This window comes from Rhea americana, unplaced genomic scaffold, assembly GCF_003343005.1.
Source record: "Rhea americana isolate MKP2758 unplaced genomic scaffold, rheAme1 scaffold_194, whole genome shotgun sequence".
In the NCBI taxonomy this organism is placed as follows: domain Eukaryota; kingdom Metazoa; phylum Chordata; class Aves; order Rheiformes; family Rheidae; genus Rhea; species Rhea americana.
Genome location: NW_028186083.1, coordinates 349,039 through 368,520, shown reverse-complemented (window position 1 = coordinate 368,520; position 19,482 = coordinate 349,039). Strand labels below are relative to the sequence as shown.

At 53.3% G+C, this 19,482-nt stretch overlaps 1 protein-coding gene across 2 annotated transcripts; it reads right to left on the bottom strand.

The window, feature by feature from the left end:
• Nucleotides 1–3,319: 3,319 nt before the first annotated feature.
• DYNLL2 (dynein light chain LC8-type 2) lies at nucleotides 3,320–10,743 on the bottom strand. 2 transcript variants are annotated; one of them, XM_085302891.1, is made up of 3 exons: nucleotides 10,574–10,743; nucleotides 6,982–7,120; nucleotides 3,320–5,251 (listed from the first exon to the last, which is right to left on the bottom strand). In XM_085302891.1, exons 2-3 carry the CDS (start codon nucleotides 7,111–7,113, stop codon nucleotides 5,114–5,116), a joined length of 270 nt encoding a protein of 89 aa, XP_085159017.1. In that variant the 5' UTR covers nucleotides 7,114–7,120; nucleotides 10,574–10,743; the 3' UTR covers nucleotides 3,320–5,113. The 2 variants fall into 2 exon arrangements, with proteins under 2 accessions (XP_085159017.1, XP_085159016.1); XM_085302890.1 differs by lacking the exon at nucleotides 10,574–10,743 and having other exon boundaries at nucleotides 6,982–7,149.
• Nucleotides 10,744–19,482: the final 8,739 nt, after the last annotated feature.

Below are 19,482 nucleotides of genomic sequence, written 5' to 3'. Positions count from 1 at the left end.
ACACACACAAGCAAAATCCATCTGGAGGCTGCCTAGGGCAATCTGGACATAGGGGTTGATGCAGGCCTGACAGAATTTTAAGACATAGTCTAGACTGTGTTCTGCTTTTACAGCAGTCCTTATGCTCCTCTGCTCTCCCTATTGCAACATTTAACTGTGCCGAGGAAACCCCAGCTCTTCAGCACAGCAATAGGCAGCTTCGCTGCAATTCCCCGCTCTGCTGTTATGCCCTGTAACAGGACTTCTGTGGAGGTAAGGAGAGGTGAGGTGCTCCCTCGTTCCTCTCCCTGTGCTTGACACTGAGACACCGCTCCCGAGACCATCAGTGCTCACACAGGGCAGCCCTCAGATAAGCATCGTGGTTGGGGTCGCAAACARGATGGGCTGATGAAGCCACTGCCCTGATGATAAGCAGTTATTTGTCTCATTGGTGATGAGTTATTACTCAGCCTCAGCTAGACACTGCCCTAAGGGAGGAAACATCTGATCATCTTTTTATAAACATAGTTGGCTCCTCCGCTCCTGTATCTATATAGTGCTCAGAGAATCACAGGCACTGTTGCTATGAGTCACAGTCTGGGTAAAGGTGTCAGAATCATCGCACAATAAATAGAACAAAGACCAGGGAAGCCTCGGGTGGGCAGGGACGATACAGCCCTGCTTCCTTCACAAAGTGGCACTGGCTTCCTTAGGATTTACCAATCAGAGACTGAAAGCAAGATAAAAATGCTTTCCATGTTTCCTCTTTTCATCTCAAATCTCCTGCAAAATCACTGTGAAAAGGAACATGTCCTTTGGGTACTGGGTCTACCAGAGATGAATACTCCCTCCACATGCTTGGAAAAGATTAACACTGCAAAYAGTCGTGCCACGTAGCTACTATGCTGCGCAGAAGTAAGGCAGAGCACTGACTGACATGAAGCCCTGGTGCCCGAGGCTGCRATGCCAGTCCACATTCAGCATTGCCCAGCACCAGGAGGATCTTGCAGTTGCTGTGTCCCTTCTCTAAGCCACAGGTAGCCACAGAGGAAACAGARTATCATGCCAGTGAGGCAGGGAGCAAGCTGGCAAACAAACGCATCTTCTCCCATTGCTTTACCCCATGTTCCCTCCACAGAAAAAGGAACTCTAGATAATGACTAATAATTACACACATGCAGCAAAGCTACCAAAACCAGACTACACACTCTCATGTTTCACAAAACTTTGCTTTTATAAGGCCACATCTGGAAGAAATATTGTACGTGAAGAATTGAATAACAGCTTGTAAAAGAGAAAATAATGTAACGTTCCTCCCAATCATGAACCGCACTATTAACTGTAGCGAATGAACATGCACGTCGCTAAACATCATCCTCCATCTAAACCCCTATTCAAAAACAGCACCCAGCATCTTGGACTTCGCTTCAATTAAACATTTCAGAACGCTGGTAAAACAGGACAGTAAGAGTATATTGAATTTACATTTAAATAGCACTTTTGCCTGAAAACATCTGGAAGCAGTTTCTTTCTCCAGCTGTTTCTCCCACAGATACATACCTTCCATTCGGTCTGCCAGATCCAGATGTTTCAAAATAGTTTCATGCTTCYATTGAAGCTGAGCAGGAGTCCTGGGGACTTTGTTAACCTCTTCGACAGGGAAACAGTTAACTTTCCAAGTCCTAATGCAGAACACCTGCGTGTGGTGGAAATTAGAGACAAAAGCACAGCCTGGCAATGGAAAAAGTCAAAGCCAAAATCTCTGTCAGAGAGCTGCTGGGGAGCGCTCTGGGAAGGCAGCAGGGACAGAAAGCTCCATGTAAAGCCTCACCCTGTTTGCAGCCACGCAGGGGGAACTGCTGCTTAACGTTAGGCTATTTGTAACCTCCAGATCTCCAGCACTACACAATAAATCATTTAGAAGGATGGCTGAGGACACAAAGGACTGGTGTCCGTTGCATAGGTTACAGGGAGGTGAGCAGGGCTCAGTTTCACTGCCTAATTGCTAAAGGTGTGAGCTAGAGTCTTTTTCTTTAGCCTGAAGCACAGACTGCTGCTGCAATGACATATCTAGGAAAGCAACAAACCCACTTTCTACTTGCCTGAAATGGTTCCAGAGAATGCAGTCCCTCCAGCCACCAGCAGGCTCTCCACTCCCTGCTCCAAATGGATTTACACCAGCAGTAAAATCACTGGATATAACTATACATTATTAAAATGAGTGGTTTCAAGCAGAACTAACAGTAGAAAAGTCTTTTTTCCTCTCATATTTGGATTAGCAGCCTCCCATGCTCCACCTGATATTTGTGAGCCAGTTTATTGCATCACCTGTTTTGAGCAAGATCCACTGTGCACTAGGAGGGCTCAACGACTCCAGACACAGAGGCTGCGAACATTTTCCAAGGAGCAGTAGAGTTAAATCAGACTTGCCATGCCAGGAATGCAGCGCCTCAGTGCAGCATGGCTGTATCTTAAGACATGAAACTACACTTCCAGCCAAAAGGTTTGCTGTGACTATTCTGGGAGGAGTGGAGGAAGAGTGTCACTCCCAGCTCCTCCCAAAGTAGAAACCACCTCTGCTTTTTAACATTGTAAGGTGCAAGCTAAATTAGTAGTACTATGGTTTTGTTACACACAGCCAACTTAGGAGTCAGCTCCTCTTATACCTGCTTGATATTCTCATGCTTTTGTCTACAGCTCACTTACCCCTTATTTCCCATGCTGAAATGTTGCTGTCCTGCAGCATGRTTATTGCACTACCACAGTTAAGAGCCCACAGCAGCTTTTCCAAAATATCAGAGCAGCTACAAACCCACAGCAAAGCTGGGTCAATAGCAAGCTAGAGACCCAAGGGGGTTGGTTTAAGAACAAGTTCACCTCTCTGGGGGGAGATGCGTATGTTTGTTGGAGGGTAATTAAACACAACTCCAGGCAACTAGAAACTGTTTCAGATCTCACTTTTTTTTTTTCTTTAAACTAAGCTCAGGGAGGAAGCATGAAAGGACACCTGTGAGCATAAAAAAGCCATGACCTTAGCTGCTATACTACTGGGTTTTTCCTAAAGTCATTAAGAGGCTAGCCCTAATGCCTTCATATCTAGGTTACCTGGCACAAAAGCACCCTATTAGGGCTGCAGAAGGATAACACCCAGGATCCTTCCTTCTGGTTTGGTGTTTGAGCCAAGCTAGAGGTCAGCACCAGCACAGTTTGAGTTTCTCCCCCTCTAGTAACCTGCCTCCTTTGGATCATCAGCATCTTCCAGGCCAGACAACTTGCAGCTCACTTTGAACAAATGTGATTTTTGGCTTTGGACAGCTAGCAATGAAGAAACTAGAGACTGTTGAAATGTGTCAATTCACTTTTAATGTTTGAAAAAAAATAAATGGTATTTGAGCCATTGCAGTTATGAAGGGAGCACATCTTGCTCCACAGACTGTGAACAGGTTCACATTAGACTCATGCTTAGAAAAACAAAACAAAACAACAAAAACAAACCCAAAACATTCTCCTTTCAGATCAAGAGTAGAGTTCTGAATAGACAAGACTACAAGGGTGCCCCAGACAGTCCAAGGCAYATTACCCCCAGTGCAGACATTTCCATCAACATGAAGTTATGACAGCTACATTCTTTCTAGGTACAACATGATTCTATCAATATTACAAAATTAGGCATACTTTGGATTTTGCACAGAGACAAGAAGGACTTTTACTTCAGGAAGTAGTCAACCTGGGTCATCAGGTCATTTCACAATGAATAGCTCTCTCACTCTGCCCTTCCCCCCCCAGCAGTGATTAAAAGCAATGGCTTGTTACTAACACCTCCCCAAGTTCATCCCAGAGATGTGAGTGAGGCTCACCAGCCAAATGATTGTCTATGTATTAGTTAACAAACCAATAAATAGACCTTACTGCAAGCACCAGACATTTATTTAGTCATCACATAGCATTTTTGTCCTTCAGGATTTCTTCCACCCAGAAAAAAATAAAAGACTTCCTGCAGTTTAATCCAAGAATCAGTACATACTAAGACAACATCACTGCTGAATCTATTGGAGACCAAAACATTTTCTCTGCCTTTGAAGCAGATGTCACATGAGTTTCCTTCACAAACATCACATGTAAATTTAACTTCTTGGTACTGTGCTTTAAGAACAAAAGCAGATATCAGAACATGGAGGACAATCCTCCAGAAATAGCTTATCAGCTACAGAAAATAAAAGAGGAGACAGTGGCCACTTACAAGTCTTCCACATGACTAGCTTGCTTTAAGGAGAACATCAAGTTAAGGCAGTGTTGAGACAACTGGCTAAGAATATGCCAAATAAAGCTGTTGTCAATAGTCACCAATTTGATAGCCTAGTCCATTTGGGGGATGGGCCACATGGCCAGTCTTAGATCTTAGCAGCAARGTCTAAAGACTTCAGCCACAGCATGCTGCTTTCTGCTCCACACCAGCAACTCAAGAGGATATTTGTTGAAGTCTTCTAGACCAGGCCAAGTTGCTTGCAAGTCTAGCTCAGTATGTTTCAGAGCCAAAAAATAGTGATGGGCACTGAAAAAAGAACACTGAGGGTGCCAGCTGCAAGTCTGTTTTATCACAGTCTGAGATGGAGTTCAACCTTTGGATGAAAAAATCCCATTAACAAGAGCCACCCTACCAACTTTCAGGGAAGGTCTAAGTACCTGCACTGAGGTTACTGGGAGAGCCAGCTCTCTACAGTCTGCAGGGTGGGTAGAGGCTCACACTGGCATTGCTCCTCATTTCAAGAGTAACAGTCTAATAGAGCTTGATAAGGAAGTCAACAGGGTCTTTTTTGGCCTGCCCAAAGAAGTTTTCCCAGCCTCAAAGAAGGAATTACCACTGAGGGAACTGTTGTGGAATAGTTTTATTTCTTCCCACATAAAGGCCATTGTTTAAGCATTTACAGGTTTTCCTAGTGCAATACAACCAAAAAAAAAGCAGTAACAAAAAACGCCGCCTTCTTCCCAGGCAACTAAACAGAAGTAGATTTTTACTGCAACATATACACATTAAATATAGTATACAGTCCATGCAGCGGCATAGCCATGTTAAAGGGAGTCGTGGCTTCAGCCATCAGTGCATTACAGTCCAAATTTCACTTGCTCTTACTTCCTATCCAGACTTGAAGAGAAGAATTGCAACCTGACCCAAGTAAAAATAGATGAAGTGCTTTGTCTCGTGTGTTACATAGCTGCCAAAGTTTCTGCCAACAATGCAGTGCCAAGTTGGGTTGTATTTCTTGTCAAATTCCTGAAGAAACAGAAAATAGAGGAGTTAAGGCCAAGAAAGCCCACATGAAAATAGTTCTAAGCACAGATTCTTAGCTGGTTCTGTTCATGCACTAATGCTTCTCCTCCCACCTATAGGATCTTTAGATTCCCCATTGCAAGACACTATTGTATTAAGGGAGGTCCTGACTGAGACAAGCTAGACTAGCACTGGATTGTTTGAATGATCAACTACCAGCAAATTCATCTCTAAGATTTTGCACACAACAGCCCTGAGCAGAGAGAAGATTTAACAGTTCTCCTCGGTAAAGTGCTATTCAAGCCATGCATGTAGGCTAGCTCAAGGAAACATTTCTCCTCACCCATTCCAAGCCCACTCACAAAAAAAAAATAAAAAAAGATTTTGGCATGTCTGCTCTAGCAAGGCATTTGGGCTTAAAGGTCACCTAAAAAAAGGAGTAAGTCTGACTTCTACTGTTTAAGACTTCTCCTTCACAAACAGAATCTGCAGCAAGAATGAGCAGGCAAACTCATAGGCCAGATAGCATGTGAAGACCTAAGACAGGTCAGAGGTGAGCAAGCTGAATGCTGGTTTAATCTTTTCTTTTTTTGGCAGGGAGATGAGAAGGGTTAAAGACCATTTCCTTCCTCTAATTGATATAGATCTCTCAAGAATACCCTTCCTGCCCCTGAGGAGGAGTAAGAAGAACAGACTCCAAGATTAAAGCAAGCGTTAGTCCTCAGAGAGCAGCAAGACAGTTAAGCTCTTTGCAGGTAACCTTTGAAGTAAAGAAAGGCTTCCTTGCCAGGGCATGAAGGTGTATCAAGTTATTGCTTCCCTCCTCCCAACACACTCTTAGAAAACAGAGCCAAACTTCTTTGGAAGTTTTGCTGCATTCATTCACTATGTAGGCTGCATTGCCCCAAGCACTTTGAGATAAGTCTTGCCTCATCAGATCAAAGTGATCTGGGAAGTTATAAGACACCTCTGAATTCTTTACGTTCAAGCTTAAATTACAAGCAAGACCCAAAAAGCTAGCCCAGGTGCCAGGACTGCATGACCTAGGTAATCACATTTTCCTCCCTCAAAAGCACTTTGCCTGACCACAGGGAGAAGGGGCTACACAGAGGGAACTGGCAATTCCCCAGACACTATCAGGCATCTGACTGAAGCTGATAGCCTCTTCTAAATAGGCACCTTTTAAGTGAAGACAACTTGCACTGCTTTTAAAACAGCATCTTCACACAATCCTGTGGGCTGACACAAGACCCCATCCTCCTCCATACTCAAACACCACAGTGCCAGCAACATGGTAGAACAGAACTATACATGCACAGCTGCATTTAGCCCAGGCAAGGCAGTACACCCACTTCTGAGTGAAATTTCAGAGTAATCCCACCCCTGCACTGTTAATGCAAGTCAAGTTTAAACAGCAGCATCTGTGGAACAAGTCCTAACAAGCAACTGCAGCCAGCTCTTTCTAGGCCAGCAAATTCAGAGGGACAGCAGTCATGCCATTTGCTCAGAGTCTGCCAGAGCAACAGACCAGGCCTTACTCTGCCATAGCTTTCCTCTGACCTTGTAGGAGTCACTCTGTACTCCTGGGAATAGTAGTAAAGCAAAGAAAGCATTTTCTCCCTCCAAAGAGGGTAGTATGAAGTCTYGGACACTCAGACCCATGACAGACACACATGCATAAATGCTTAAGTCTCACTCACTCAGCCAGAGCAGCCCCCTTTCCCCTTAGTTACCTTCTTTATGTATGCTGCAATGTCCTTTTCTATGTTGTACTTCTCCATTGCCTGTGTAGCACAGTCTACAGCATCCTGCTGCATGTCCTCGGACATGTCCGCATTCTTGATCACAGCCTTTCTGTCAGACATTGTGACCCTAAAGCAAAACATAGATTCCTTTAATCCCTTCCCAAGAGAGGAGTCCTCCAGTGCATCAGAGGCTATCCTTTCTAGAGCAGGCTGTGTCACAAGCTAGTACTACAAAAACCCCATTGCACTTTAATTGAGGTTATTAGGGTAGCCTACAGTAGTCCCAGATGGGGATTCCCCTTACAGCTGAAACACTGAGCATTAGCAGTCTGGAGCTTAAGCCAGAGATAGTCCAGCATCACCACCTGCATTAAATACATGCAGAAAAAGCTTACCATGTGGGAGGAGACAAAATCTGCAGAGAGACACAGCCCTCCTATATATCAACAAGAGTCAAGTTCATCTTCCAKCCTCATCTGCTCAGAGCCTTGCAACCAAGAGATCCCAGACTGCCTGTCTCCAAGATCAAGGCTCAGAAAGCATGTTAAGCACCAGCAATGCTGTTATTTCTCCCCACRCTAAGTTACAGTCACTGTTGCTAGTTCAGCCTAGAATGAGAGTTCTTCACATGCAGCCTCGCATTCCCTCACCTCACCACTGGCTTACCACTGAAATCTAGACTTCAGCTGTTCAAATGGAACAAAGCAGGACTAAGTCAGGAACAGGTTAACATCACACTGCAGCCTAGGAACATAGGCAAGGGGAAGCAAGCCCAACCGCAGAGCTGGCACAGCCAGGGCCCTAGAAAATGGCCTCCAGTTTTCCTCCCTTTGCCTGTGAGCCACAATATAGGTTCTGGAAACCAGCACACCAGTACTACATGTCYCTTAAATGCTTAGCTCAAATGTGCCACTTCCTGGTTTCTTAACTACCTTACAGGGTGAAGGAGGTTAAGGTGTTTTGTACTAGTCAGTGTGGAGCTGTTTACATGTAGGTCTTCCATGATCTTTTCAGGGAGGCATCCAGCATTGGGAAGTTTCCTATGCAGTTCATGCTGCTACAAAGTTTTTTTGCARTCCCAGCCCTGCTGTCTTTCTTCAAGCAAAGGTCCCAAATTCTTGCACTAGCAAAGCAGCACTGTACAGTCCTACTGCTGGCCAGTGTACTTCAATACCCACGCAGGACACCAGGCCCACTGCTCCCAAACCACACCCACAACAAGGCATATGTTATCTGGGAGACTGATCAGGTGAACATCTGTGCTGAGGAAGACCATGGCTGGTCACCTTGGCAGCAGTACTTACTAGAATACATTAAAACTGTGAAAATAAGCCTCTCAATGGCAAAGAGYGCATCCAATTAAGCTTGGAGAACACCATTAAGTTTACTAAACTTTTCTACAATGCTGCAAGTCTTGAGCTATGCTACCAGAGATGTTTTGAAGTAGTGGAACTACACATTTTTAGCTCCACTGGGGAGTGGAGAAAATCTGCTGTAATGATTGCTTCCTGGAACAGTCCCAGAAAACTGAAGGAGTAGCTTTGTTACAGCAATTAAATGAGCCTGCTAACCAGAGAGAAAGAGAATCCAGTTACATAATTGCAACCCTATGATTACAATACTTCAATTCTTTMCTCTGCCTGTAGTTGAAGACTTCAATTGCAACCTTAATTTATACATTTTAGATACAATGTTTAATAGAGCACAGCTATTAGCATACATTAATAACATCAGGAGGAATGACAAACTGAGCTCAAATGCCAGTAGAGAGCACATGCCTCTATCACAGCTCTGAAGAAAACATTTCCAGCCAGTTTCCTTGTGTGCTGTCATTTAAGCCAGTGGGTTGTAGCCTATGGCCCAGGAACAACTCTGACAGGGCAAAATATAGCTAAGAAGCCAAATYGACTGCCTTTGGATTCGGATTCGCTACCCAGAAGACTGGTTTCCTTTGGAAAAAAAAAACCTTCTTGAGGTCCAGCACACAGAAAAAGAAAGCAACAGAAATTCACTTTAGGGTCATTTTTTCTAGGAAAGCCTCATTAGGAAGAGAAGATGGCATCTGACCTTTCAAGCACATAACGCCTTTACACGCCCCTGCTACACACTAGTTCAGAGGGCATTTAYCATTACATAACTAGACATCAAGTAACCTGCAGAAAACATTTTCCTTCTTTGTTGTTTAGGCCAGAAGCATTTCAACGCAGGCCCATGTTACCAAGGGCTAACAGTATCATAGGAGAAAAACAATTATCCTTCGCTAGAGCTGCAAATGCTGGCTAGCCTGCCCTCTCCAGCACTGCACTGCTCCAGGGCAGAGCAGCCTTCATAGGCCAGCCCAGCCTGCAGCCAGCCACACTGCTGGAGGGAGGGTCCTTGCATCTGCTGGGGCTCAGCTCCTACATGCCACCCCTCATGCTGACCCACAGCCCCCACGCTGTTAGAAGGGCTCCCCCTGCAAGGCTGCCCAGCACCACTATACACACACCTGATACCTGAATCATAAACCACGGTCAGCCCTCAGGGTCTCGCCACTCAAGCCCAGCCCTCTATAGTGAGAGGGCACAGCCCCAGCAACCACTCCAGAGCAGCAGAGGCACAGCTCCAGCACCCAACCCACCCTTTCAGGGCAGGGTGAAGCCAGGGTGGGTACAGCCCTAGCAACCACCCTTTCAAACAGCTCAGGGCAGGATAGGGCCTTGGGGGAGAGAGAAGGGCACAGCCCCCCCCACAACCTCCAGGCAGAATGAGCCTTGGGCGTGAGGCACAGCCCAGCACCCACCCCTTCCCCAGAGAAGGTGAAAAGGGGGGCTTAGGAAGAGAGGGAAGCACAGCCCAGCATCAGCCCTTCCCCAACCAGGGCAGGGCCTTGGGAAGAGGGGGGGCCCACAGCTTACTACTCACCCCTTTCCTGATGAAAGTAGGGGGTGGCCTTGGGAAGAGGGGGCACAGTCCTGCAACCACCCCTTCCCTGATCAGGGCAGGAGGGGCCTTGGGAAGAGAGCGGTCACAGCCCAGCACCACCCCTTACTCGACTGGGAAGGGCCTTGGGAAGAGCAGCCCAGCACCACCCCTTCCCCAATGAGATTAAGGGAGAGCCCTGGGAAGAGGGAGAGGCACAGCCCAGCACCCACCCCTCCCCAGATCAGGGCAGAGGAGAGGCTTAGGAAGCAGGGGGGCACAGCCCAGCACCACCCCTTCCTCCCGGCAGGAGGGGAGCGAGGCACAAGCCCAGCGCTCGCCGCTTCCCTCAGCGGGGCAGAATGCCCCGGAGACGCTCCCAGGAGCCAGGCGCATGTGCAGGCCGGGGGGGGGAGGCGTGACCTTCACCGGGGAAGCTCCGGGGGCGCCCGGGGCGGCGGTGACCTTGCCCGCAGCGGGGCCGGCAACGGCCGGCGACTGCAGGGCCACCGAGGCGGGGCGGGGCCCGAGCGGGGCCGGCAGCGCAGGGCAGAGCCGCCCGCAGCCGCGACCCCCCCCACACACACCCCCTCCCGCCTGGGGCGGGCCCCGCCGCCGCCTCAGGCACGGAGCGGCCGGCACCAGGCGCGGCAGCCCCGGCGCTGCGGGCGTCGCTCACCTTCACAGTGACAGGGCCACCCCGGGAGGGCAGGGCGAGACACGGCACCGAGGAGAAAGAAGAGGAGGGCGGAGGAGGAGAAGGAGGCCCGGACCCGCGCGCCGCGCAGCGCCGCTCGCCTCAGCCCGCTCCGCTCCGTGCGCCGCGCCGAGGGCTCTGCGCCGCGCCGCCGCGCCGCGCTCAAATACCGCCCCGCCCGCTGCGGCGCGCGGCCCGCCGCGCCCCCATTGGCTGCGCCGCGCCGCCCGCCGCGCCCCCATTGGCTGCGCCGCGGCGCGGCCCGCCGCCCCGGCCCGTCCGCCCGCGCTGCTCTGCCTACATCCTGTTTCATCCCACAATGCCGCGCGGCGGCGCGAGGCGGGGCGGGGCGGCGGCGCGGGACCGGGAGGGGGGGGGGCGCTGCCCTGAGGGGGCCGCGCCGCGGGGGGCGGGGGATGGCGGCGCTGCCCGCGGCCTCGTTCCGTGGGGCCTCGTCCCCGGAGGGCGCTGCCGGGGGGCTGATCGCCCCGGGGTGGGGGCTGATCCCCCGGGGGACATTACCCTGGGGGCCCTGTGCCTTTGGGGGGGGGTCCTGATCCCTCTGGGAGTGCTGCCTTGACGCACCCTGATCCTTCGTGGGGGTGGGCTGATCCCCGGGGGGCTCCCCCGGGGGACATTGCCCTGGGGGCACTGGTGCCTTTGGGGGGGGTCCTGATCCCTCTGGGAATGCTGCCTTGTCGCACCCTGATCCTTCGTGGGGGTGGGCTGATCCCCGGGGGGCTCCCCCGAGGGACATTGCCGTGGGGGCACTGGTGCCTTTGGGAGGGGGTCCTGATCCCCCAGGGGGGAGTCTGATCCCTCTGGGGGATGTTGCTTTGGGAGCCCTTGGGGGGGGGGGCTGGTGCCTGGGGGAGACCTGTTTCCCCAGCCTCCCTGATCTCTGGAGGGGGGCACTGATTTGGGGGGCTCTGATCCCCTGTGAAGGGCCCTGCTGTCTCCATGGGAGGGCTGCTCTTGCGGCCCTGCCTGCTCTCCCTGCTGGGGACCCTCCCAGGGAGGAGGGCAGGATGGAGRGGACAGACCTGCACGGCTCAGCCGTGCTGCCCAGGGCCCCCCTCGACTGCCAGAGGCGGCTGGAGCCCTGGGGAGAGCCTGACACCTCTGCTAGGCACTAATAATAGGGCAGCATTTAAAGCAGGGGGGGGCCTCTGTGGGACTGGGATTATATTCCCAACTCTCTAAAAGATCCCGGTGTGTCTTCATGGCGTGTGCTGGGATTTGCCAYCATGACACCTTGCACCGAGTGGCTATACTTCCTACCCCAGCTGTGGCTGCTCTGGTGCACCTAACTCCAGGTCCTGCACGGGGATCGGTGCCAGCAAATTCCTGCCATCATGTGAGGCCTTCCTGAGTCCAGAGATCCGTTTGCAGGCCAGGGACTGCTATGTGCAAAGTATTCCTGCAAAGACAGCTCACCTCAGGAGCAAAAACCAGTTCTGTCAGTGTTGATTAATTGTAACTTTGCACTTGTAGTGTGTCTTCCACCTGAGATCTTCAAGTGCATTATGGTTGTTGATTAATTGAGCCTTGCAATACCCTCCTGAGGTTACTGGCATTATTGCAGCTTCTCCTGTTTGCAGCTGAGCAAACTAAGGCAACAGAAGGAGTGAGTGACCTGTGAGAGGTCACCGAGGAGGTCAGGGGCCCCACTGGGAGTAAAACCAGGTCTCTGGGAGATCGGTCATACAGCTCCTCATGACATGATACCAGGGAAAGCATCTCCAAGATAAAAGYGGTTCCAATGCTGCCCCTCCCAGCTGCCAGCGTCCCCTGTCCTTGCCCCACAGTGTCCGGTGTCTTGCCCATCTTTGGGACGGGGGGCTCTCTCATTTCCCAAGTTTTTCCTGCTTTCAAACTGGAAGCAGAGCTTGGGGAATGCCAAACAAGGGTGGGAAGGAAGAGCATCTTTTGCCAAAACACCATCTGGAGCTGCGGCTGATCCCTGGGGGCTCCTCAGCTGAGCCCCACCAGCTCCAGCCCTGCCGAGCATGGGGAAGCTGAGTTGGTCACAGCCTGGGTGTTGCCTCGGTTGGCAAGTGGCCTCACGCCGCATCGGTTCCCAGAGGTAACACGTGGCCTTTTGAGCAGCTTCATTGTGCATTCACSTCGAGAGCTTGTCCCCAGCACTTGGGGGGACAAGCACGTAGTGCTGAAACTGGCGGCAATGCCAGCAAGCACGGGAAACCCATGACATTTTGGAGGTGAGGGACAGGGAGAGGAAGCCGAGATCGGAAGTCCCTTTGGCCACGCTGATGGCCTGGGCAACAGGCAGAGGTGACACAGGCCACCGGGCTGAGYGTAATGGTGCTATCTCACATCTCATACCATCTCCATCGCCCCAGAAAAGGTATGGGTATCGTCTCTGGTAGCAGGGCAGAGCAGCACGCAAAAGACAAGAAGACTACGTCATGCCAGGCTCCTAATGTTTCACGTGTACATGAAAGCCAAGTTAAGGACAAAAGGGAGAATAAAACCTCTCTGTTCATCCTTGAGTCCAGGGAAAGGTCTGATTCAGCACTGCGATATCCCAGTTTTGTGTTACTGCTCTCACCAGCATGAAGCGGTGGCAAAGCTCAGTGTTAATGGCTCCGCTGCCACATAGGCACCTGGCCCCAAAGCCRCTGTCGTCCACAGCGTGGAGGCTGCAAACCATAGGAAAAGGCAAAGGGGATTCATGCCGGTGMCTCGTCTCTGCCGTCCAGGCGCCCATCAGTGGGGTTTAACATGGTTGAGCGCTGGAGACAGCAGCAAGGGAGCAGCTGAGGCCAGTGGAGCCTCCAGTGATGAGCGCGACACTGCTGCTTCGGCTGCTCGGTGCTTCCCACGCGGGACGCCTGCCCTCGATGAGCAAAGCGTGTGCTTGAGCATAGCCCGGCCTCCGGGCTGCCCCGGCGTGCCCATCATRGCCCATCTGGCCGCCTGGCCCTGAGCTGGCTCGCGTTGTCCCTGCTCCCTTTCATGTGAGCAGAGGTGCCAAGAAGTCCTTCGCAAAAGCCACCTGAAGAAAAGCCCAACAAAACCACGCAGGCGCCGGGGCGAGGGCTGTGCCCGCCAGCCCCGCGCTGCTGTGCCTGGCATGCACCGCCACGAGCCGGGGGCAGGCGCTTCYCGGGCTCAGTCAGCGCTTAACGAGGCCAGATTTAATTGCATGCGTGGCCTTGAGGACCAGGGAGACCATTCAGGGTCCTGGAGTCTATCTAATTCGATTGCTGGAAGAAGACAGCTCTGCGGCTGATAACGGCACGCCGGCTGGAGCTCGCTCCGCGGGTTGTGCGCTTGCCTTGCGAGCAGGCAGCCCGGGTGCGGACCCTTCCCTTCTGCAGACGGAGCGGGTATTTCCTGAGGTGGCCTTTGCCGGCCTACGAGATACTAGTCACAACTGCACACTGCCAAACTGAAAAAAAAAATTACTAGTCCTGAATGGGTCCAGAAATGGGTCCGTTCTAGTACAGCAAGGAGGAACTATGAAACGAYGGGGCTAAACAAGAGGAGAGTTAACTGTCTGCAGCAGAGGCCTTCTGAGCATGCAGCGCAGCACGGGCAGAGGCCGCAGAGCGGTGGGGCCCAGGGGCCGTAAGCTGGACCGCGCGCGGGTCGCAGGCGTTCGGCAAAGCCCCGGGCTCCGGCTGGGGACCAAAGTGCCCGTAAATARGCACGCGGCCCGGGCGGAGGGCTGCTTTGAGGGCAGCGGGGCGAGGCCAAGCCCGTCAAATCGCGGCCTCGGCCCAAGTCTCGGGAACGCAGAGCTCCCCCGGCACTGCCACGGTGCCGCCGCAGCAGCCCGCCGCCGTCTCCCAGCGAGGAAACGTTCTCGCGCTGGTGTTTCCAGASGCTCCGGCTGGGACGGAGGGTTGGCAGCATCCAGGCCGGGCTATTTATAGCCCTGCGCTGGCTCGCTGCTGAGGCAGCAGCTCCCGGGGCCGAGCGGACGAGCGGACGCTTTCCCTCCGCCGCGGAGGCACGGCGCTGCCCCGCGAGGCCACGCGAGCGCCGGCCGCCTGCCCCAACGCCGCCGGCGCTCAGGGCACCCGGGCGGCGGGCCGCCGGCAAAGGTGAGCCACCCCCGGCTGCGGGGCCGTGCCCGCTTCCCCAGCCGGCGCCTCGCCTGCCCCAGCCCCGCTGGAGGCGGCCACGTGCGTTCCCGTTCGGAGACAGCGTTATTCTTTAGCGGGAGTCGATAGCTTTGGCAAGGGTTTTGCAAACTGCATTAAGCCACGTCCGGGGCTGCTTCGATTGATCTTGTTTGCAAAGCAGTTTTCAGCACCTGGGTTAATGTATGTTATTATCTCCCTCCTGTCCCTGCTACAGAACCTGCATAAACTGCATGCAAAAACAAAAATAAAAAAAGCCCTGTAAACTTCCCAGGAGGAGCTGCCCCAGCTCACAGTGAGGGTTTGAGCACCCTAAGCARTCTGTGAGTCCATTAACATCAGTTTCTGTCTCCAAGTCTCCAGGTTTAGTATTCACCAATTTAGGGCAATAACACATTTTCACTATTTGCCTTCCTCTTCGCTGCAAAGACCATAAATTCYAGCCCAGGTGTATTTGGAGGTCTCCTGCCTGCTAGCCAAGCTCCCCTGGGCACGGGGAATCGGGTTCCTCTGCAGAAGCAGCAGCAAAACCCAGAAACGTGCACGCCGCRCCGACCTGCAAACGCACTGCTTGGCCCGGAGCGAGGCTGCGAGCGCCCGAACGCTGCAGCCCGCCGGTGCCCCAAAGCGCTCCCCAAATTCTCCCGGCCTCCTGCCGCATGTGCGCCGGCAGGCCGGGGCGTTCCCGCGGGCGGGAGCAGGAGCCTTCCTCCCAAGGGCTGCCACGGGATCCTGCGGGATAAGCCCCGCGGGGCAGCGGGATGGCACCCGCGGTGGAGAGCAGCGCCGGGGCGCAGCCGGCCACGTGCCCAGTGGTCTGCCGATGGGTCCCCGGCGCCGGTCCCTGAGCGGTGCTCTCCCTGGGGCTGCTCGCTCCCGGCCACCCCCCGAGCACGGCACAAAACTCTTTAATACTGAATGACTTGTGAGCCTCATTAATATGTATTCAGGCCATCCGCTCTCTGCAAGTTTTTGCAAGCGGCTTGCAGCATGCACTTCATGCAGGATCCGTAAATAAAAACATCTGTCTCCACCATATCGAGGATCCAGGCAGGGTTGTATTAACGTGGGAGCGTAACCGCCGCGCTCCTGCCAGCGGCACCGGAGCAAGGGGCGAAGCTGCAGAAAGGCTGGGATGAGCTGCCAGCTTCCCACAGCTCCTGCTCAAGCAACTTGTCCGTGATTCCCAGATAAGCAGGATGCATGGAGAGCTGGTGACGTCCTTCAGTCTGGTCTCTCCCAAAGTGAAAGATGGATTTAGAKGGAACAAAGAAAAAAACAAAGGAAAAGTCCTGTAAAACCCACATGCTTTGGAGCGCACCGTGCTCTTTCGCTCCTGAAACTGGACTTGCATAGCAAACCAGTCTCAGCTTGGGGCATTTTTATTTAATTTATTGCCCATTAAAACAAATGTCTAATCACTGATTGGGGTACTGAGAAAAAGGGAAAAATAAATAATCAAACATACACTAAGCAAACATCTTTCCTCCTCCTTTCCCAGGCTCAGCTTGCACCAAACACCTCTCCCCCTGCCTCATCTCCGCATCCCTTGCTTGGCTGGGTCAGGTGTGGAAGGGTTGGTGCCTGCAGCTCCCCGCACCTCTCCCAGCTCCTCTGTCCCTGCTGTGGCTCRTGGGGGGCTGTGATCCACGTGCCGGCCCCACAGACCAGCGGCGCACGCGTGCGTGGGCTGCACGGGCAATCATGCATGCACTGGTTGGGCACATACRCAGGGAACGACCGGGCACACAGGCCTGAGCCGCCTGGGTGCTCAGGCACGGAATAACCGGGCACTCGTGCACACATGAATCGAGGCCATATGGGAAATAACGGGGTGCTCATGCATGAAGTGTTTGGGTGTTCATGCGTGCACGCACCGAGTGCTCACACGTGCCGTGAGCAGGCGTCCTGCATGCGCTAACTGGGCGCTCACGCGGGAACCCRGCGGGCGCTCGTGCACGCACTATTCGCATGCCCATGCACGTATCAGTTGGGTGCTCATGCATTTACTGGCCCTCCCTGTGTTCATTGATTGGGTGCTCATGCACGAGCTCTGTGGGCGCTCACACGCGAATGATCGGGGCACGGGTGCATCACTGCTGCGTGCCCTGGCCAGGCCCTGCCGCGGGAGGTGGCTGGGTGCACAGGCGTGGGCAGCAAACCCTCCATTTGTGCCCAGTGCAGGATGAGTGCCGGGGACCTACTCCTCGCTAGACACCAGCGTCGCCCTCGGCATCGCGGTACCGAGGTCCTGGGCAGCGCAAACCCGGCCCTGCCAGCCAAGGGCTCCCGCCTGCGGCAGCTGCTCCTCTCCAGCGCCCGGCTGGAGCTGCCACCCTCCTGGAGCCCCTGGGCACAGGGAAGAGGTGTCCCTGCACGTCCCCCTCCGGCCGAGCCTGCCGCCTCCCGCGCTGCCCCAGGAACCCGCGATCGCTGCAGGCGTGTTGCAAACGCCRGCATCTCGCACATGCCTCGTCCTGGACACCGTCGCCCACCGGCCCCCGCTGCTCGCGGGCATGGGCATGCCGCTGGGCAGGAGCCTGCCCTCCTGCATGGCCTGCATGTCCCAGGTGTCCCGGCTGTCCCTGCTGTCCTGGCTGTCCCAGATGTCCTGGCTGTCCCCGTTGTCCCTGCGTGCCCCGGCCCAGCGGTGCTGGCTGGTCGCATCCAGCAGCTGAGCTGCTCCCTCGTCTGTCTCTGTCGGAGGGAACAGAGTTCCCCCCAGTGACCTAAATAGGCTCCGCTGGCTCTGCTCAGCCTCTAAAACGGCTCTTTCTCCAAAGGCACAAAATTGCATGTTCCCTCCTGGATCCTCACCCCGGCAGACCTGCGGCCCCGACACCAGCCGCGGCCCGCGCCTCGTCCCTCCGTGGCGGTGAGCGAAAGAGCGATCGCAAAAGCCAGTGAGCGACACGAATCGGCCCCGAATGGAGAGCCGGGCGCGAGGGCGCGGAGGGGAAACCCGCCGGGAGCAGCGCCGCTCGCCTGCGCTGCGGCCTCGCGCGTGGCTTGAACTCCTTCTCGCGGGAAAAAAGGGCGACGACCAGGTAACTAAAGTAGACGGCAACCAACGGTCTCCCTGCATGAGCAACCTGCAGGTAGACGCCGCTTTGTATTTATTTACTGCCCAGCAGGAGCAAGGCGGGGGACGCTCTGTTTTCACTGCCAGCTCGCACGCGGTTTCCTTCGTCCTCGGCAGGCTCGCGGAGCATCCCGCCGGGCAGGCGGCGAGAGAACAGAAACGAAGCAGACGGTTACGGCATTTGATAACAGCAGGYGGCAGGGAGCAACAGAGAGTGGGCAGAAGGAGCCCGCAGAGCCCAATAGGAATATAAATGTTTTYGCAGGAAAAGAAATCAATTAGAACAGATTTGGGGGGCTGGTTTCAGCTTTTCGTTCYGTGTTAACCGCTTCCCCTCCCACCACCGCCGTGTGTTAGCACACGGGCACCAAGGCGAAACTGGACGCTCTCTGCACCAAAACTGTAGCGATATAAAAACAAGGCAGCACAAATATATACATAAAAAAATAAATTAACATTTAATTGCCTTAGCAAGGCAAATAAAGACAGGCAATTTACCCAGATCCCTCCTCGGCGCGCTCCCTCCGCCTGCCTCCCGGGTTTCTGCAGCGCCAGCGCGGGAGGCGCCGGGCGTTCCGGCCCCGCGCCGGAGCTGCCGGGAGGCAAGAGCCGCCGGCGCCCGGCAGCGAACGCTGTGCTGCTCAGGGACAAAAGAATGATTTTTATGCTCCCCCTATGAGACTTTACCAGTCTGCTTTGGAGGCATTGCAATTACTGCTTTTCTGAGTAAATCACATTTAATAGCTTTAATGKTGCAGCTGTTATTATGAGGAGAAAAAAAAGAGCAACATTTCAGAATGCCTAAAAACGAGCGTTTTCACAAAATGTGTAATCCTTTGCACAGTTTAACAGGAATGAAGTCATGAGTCAGGCGGCATCGTGCTCGCGCAGAGCCCGACTCCCGGGCRGCGTCGCGGTCGCGCGCGGAGCCAGCTGTGTTTACACGCTCGGCAGCGCGCCACGCCGCGCAGGCACAGCGAGCCGGAGGCCTTCGCTTAGCCCGGCCAAGGATTTCGCACGTTGTGTCAACACTCCCGAAGGGATCCGGCATTCCCACTCCGCAGAAATTATTTTCACGATCTTTTAAGCCTCTTTCATAATTAATTAGTTACGACCCTCGCCTCCCGCGAGGCTCCGAGGCCGTGCGCAAGGGGCCGCAATGGCAGTGGGCACCGCAGCGCCGCAGCCGATGAGTTGGCAGCCTGAGTTTGCTGTGATCAAAGTGGGAAGGTTTGTTCCTTAATATTCCCAGGAGAATCAGGTAGGAGCAATCGCAACAGCATGTGGGCCTGCATAGCCACAGTGAGCCGTGCCAAGGCTCCTGTTCGGAGACATTTATTTTACATAAAGAAAACAAAACAGTCTACATTTGTTGTAGCTTTGGGGGATGAAAGGATTTTTTTCCACCTGCAAAAAACCTTTTCACCTACAACTAGCCATCTGAATTAACAAATGTGCACCTCTCTGTCTCTCCCAGGCACTTGGCGAGATGCAGTCRTGGGCTATGTCTGCCCTAATGCAGTGATTTAAATTCAGAAGGCGTTATGGACAGCAAATGCCGGTCAAGTCAGTCTAGGTGGCTTCTCTTGTTTAAAACTCTGCACCTATGTTTGTTCTTTTTGGCTTRCTTTCAGCAAAAATTCACACGGTCAAAATGCATTGTGTCTTTCGTTCACATCAAGATGTCCTAAGGCACG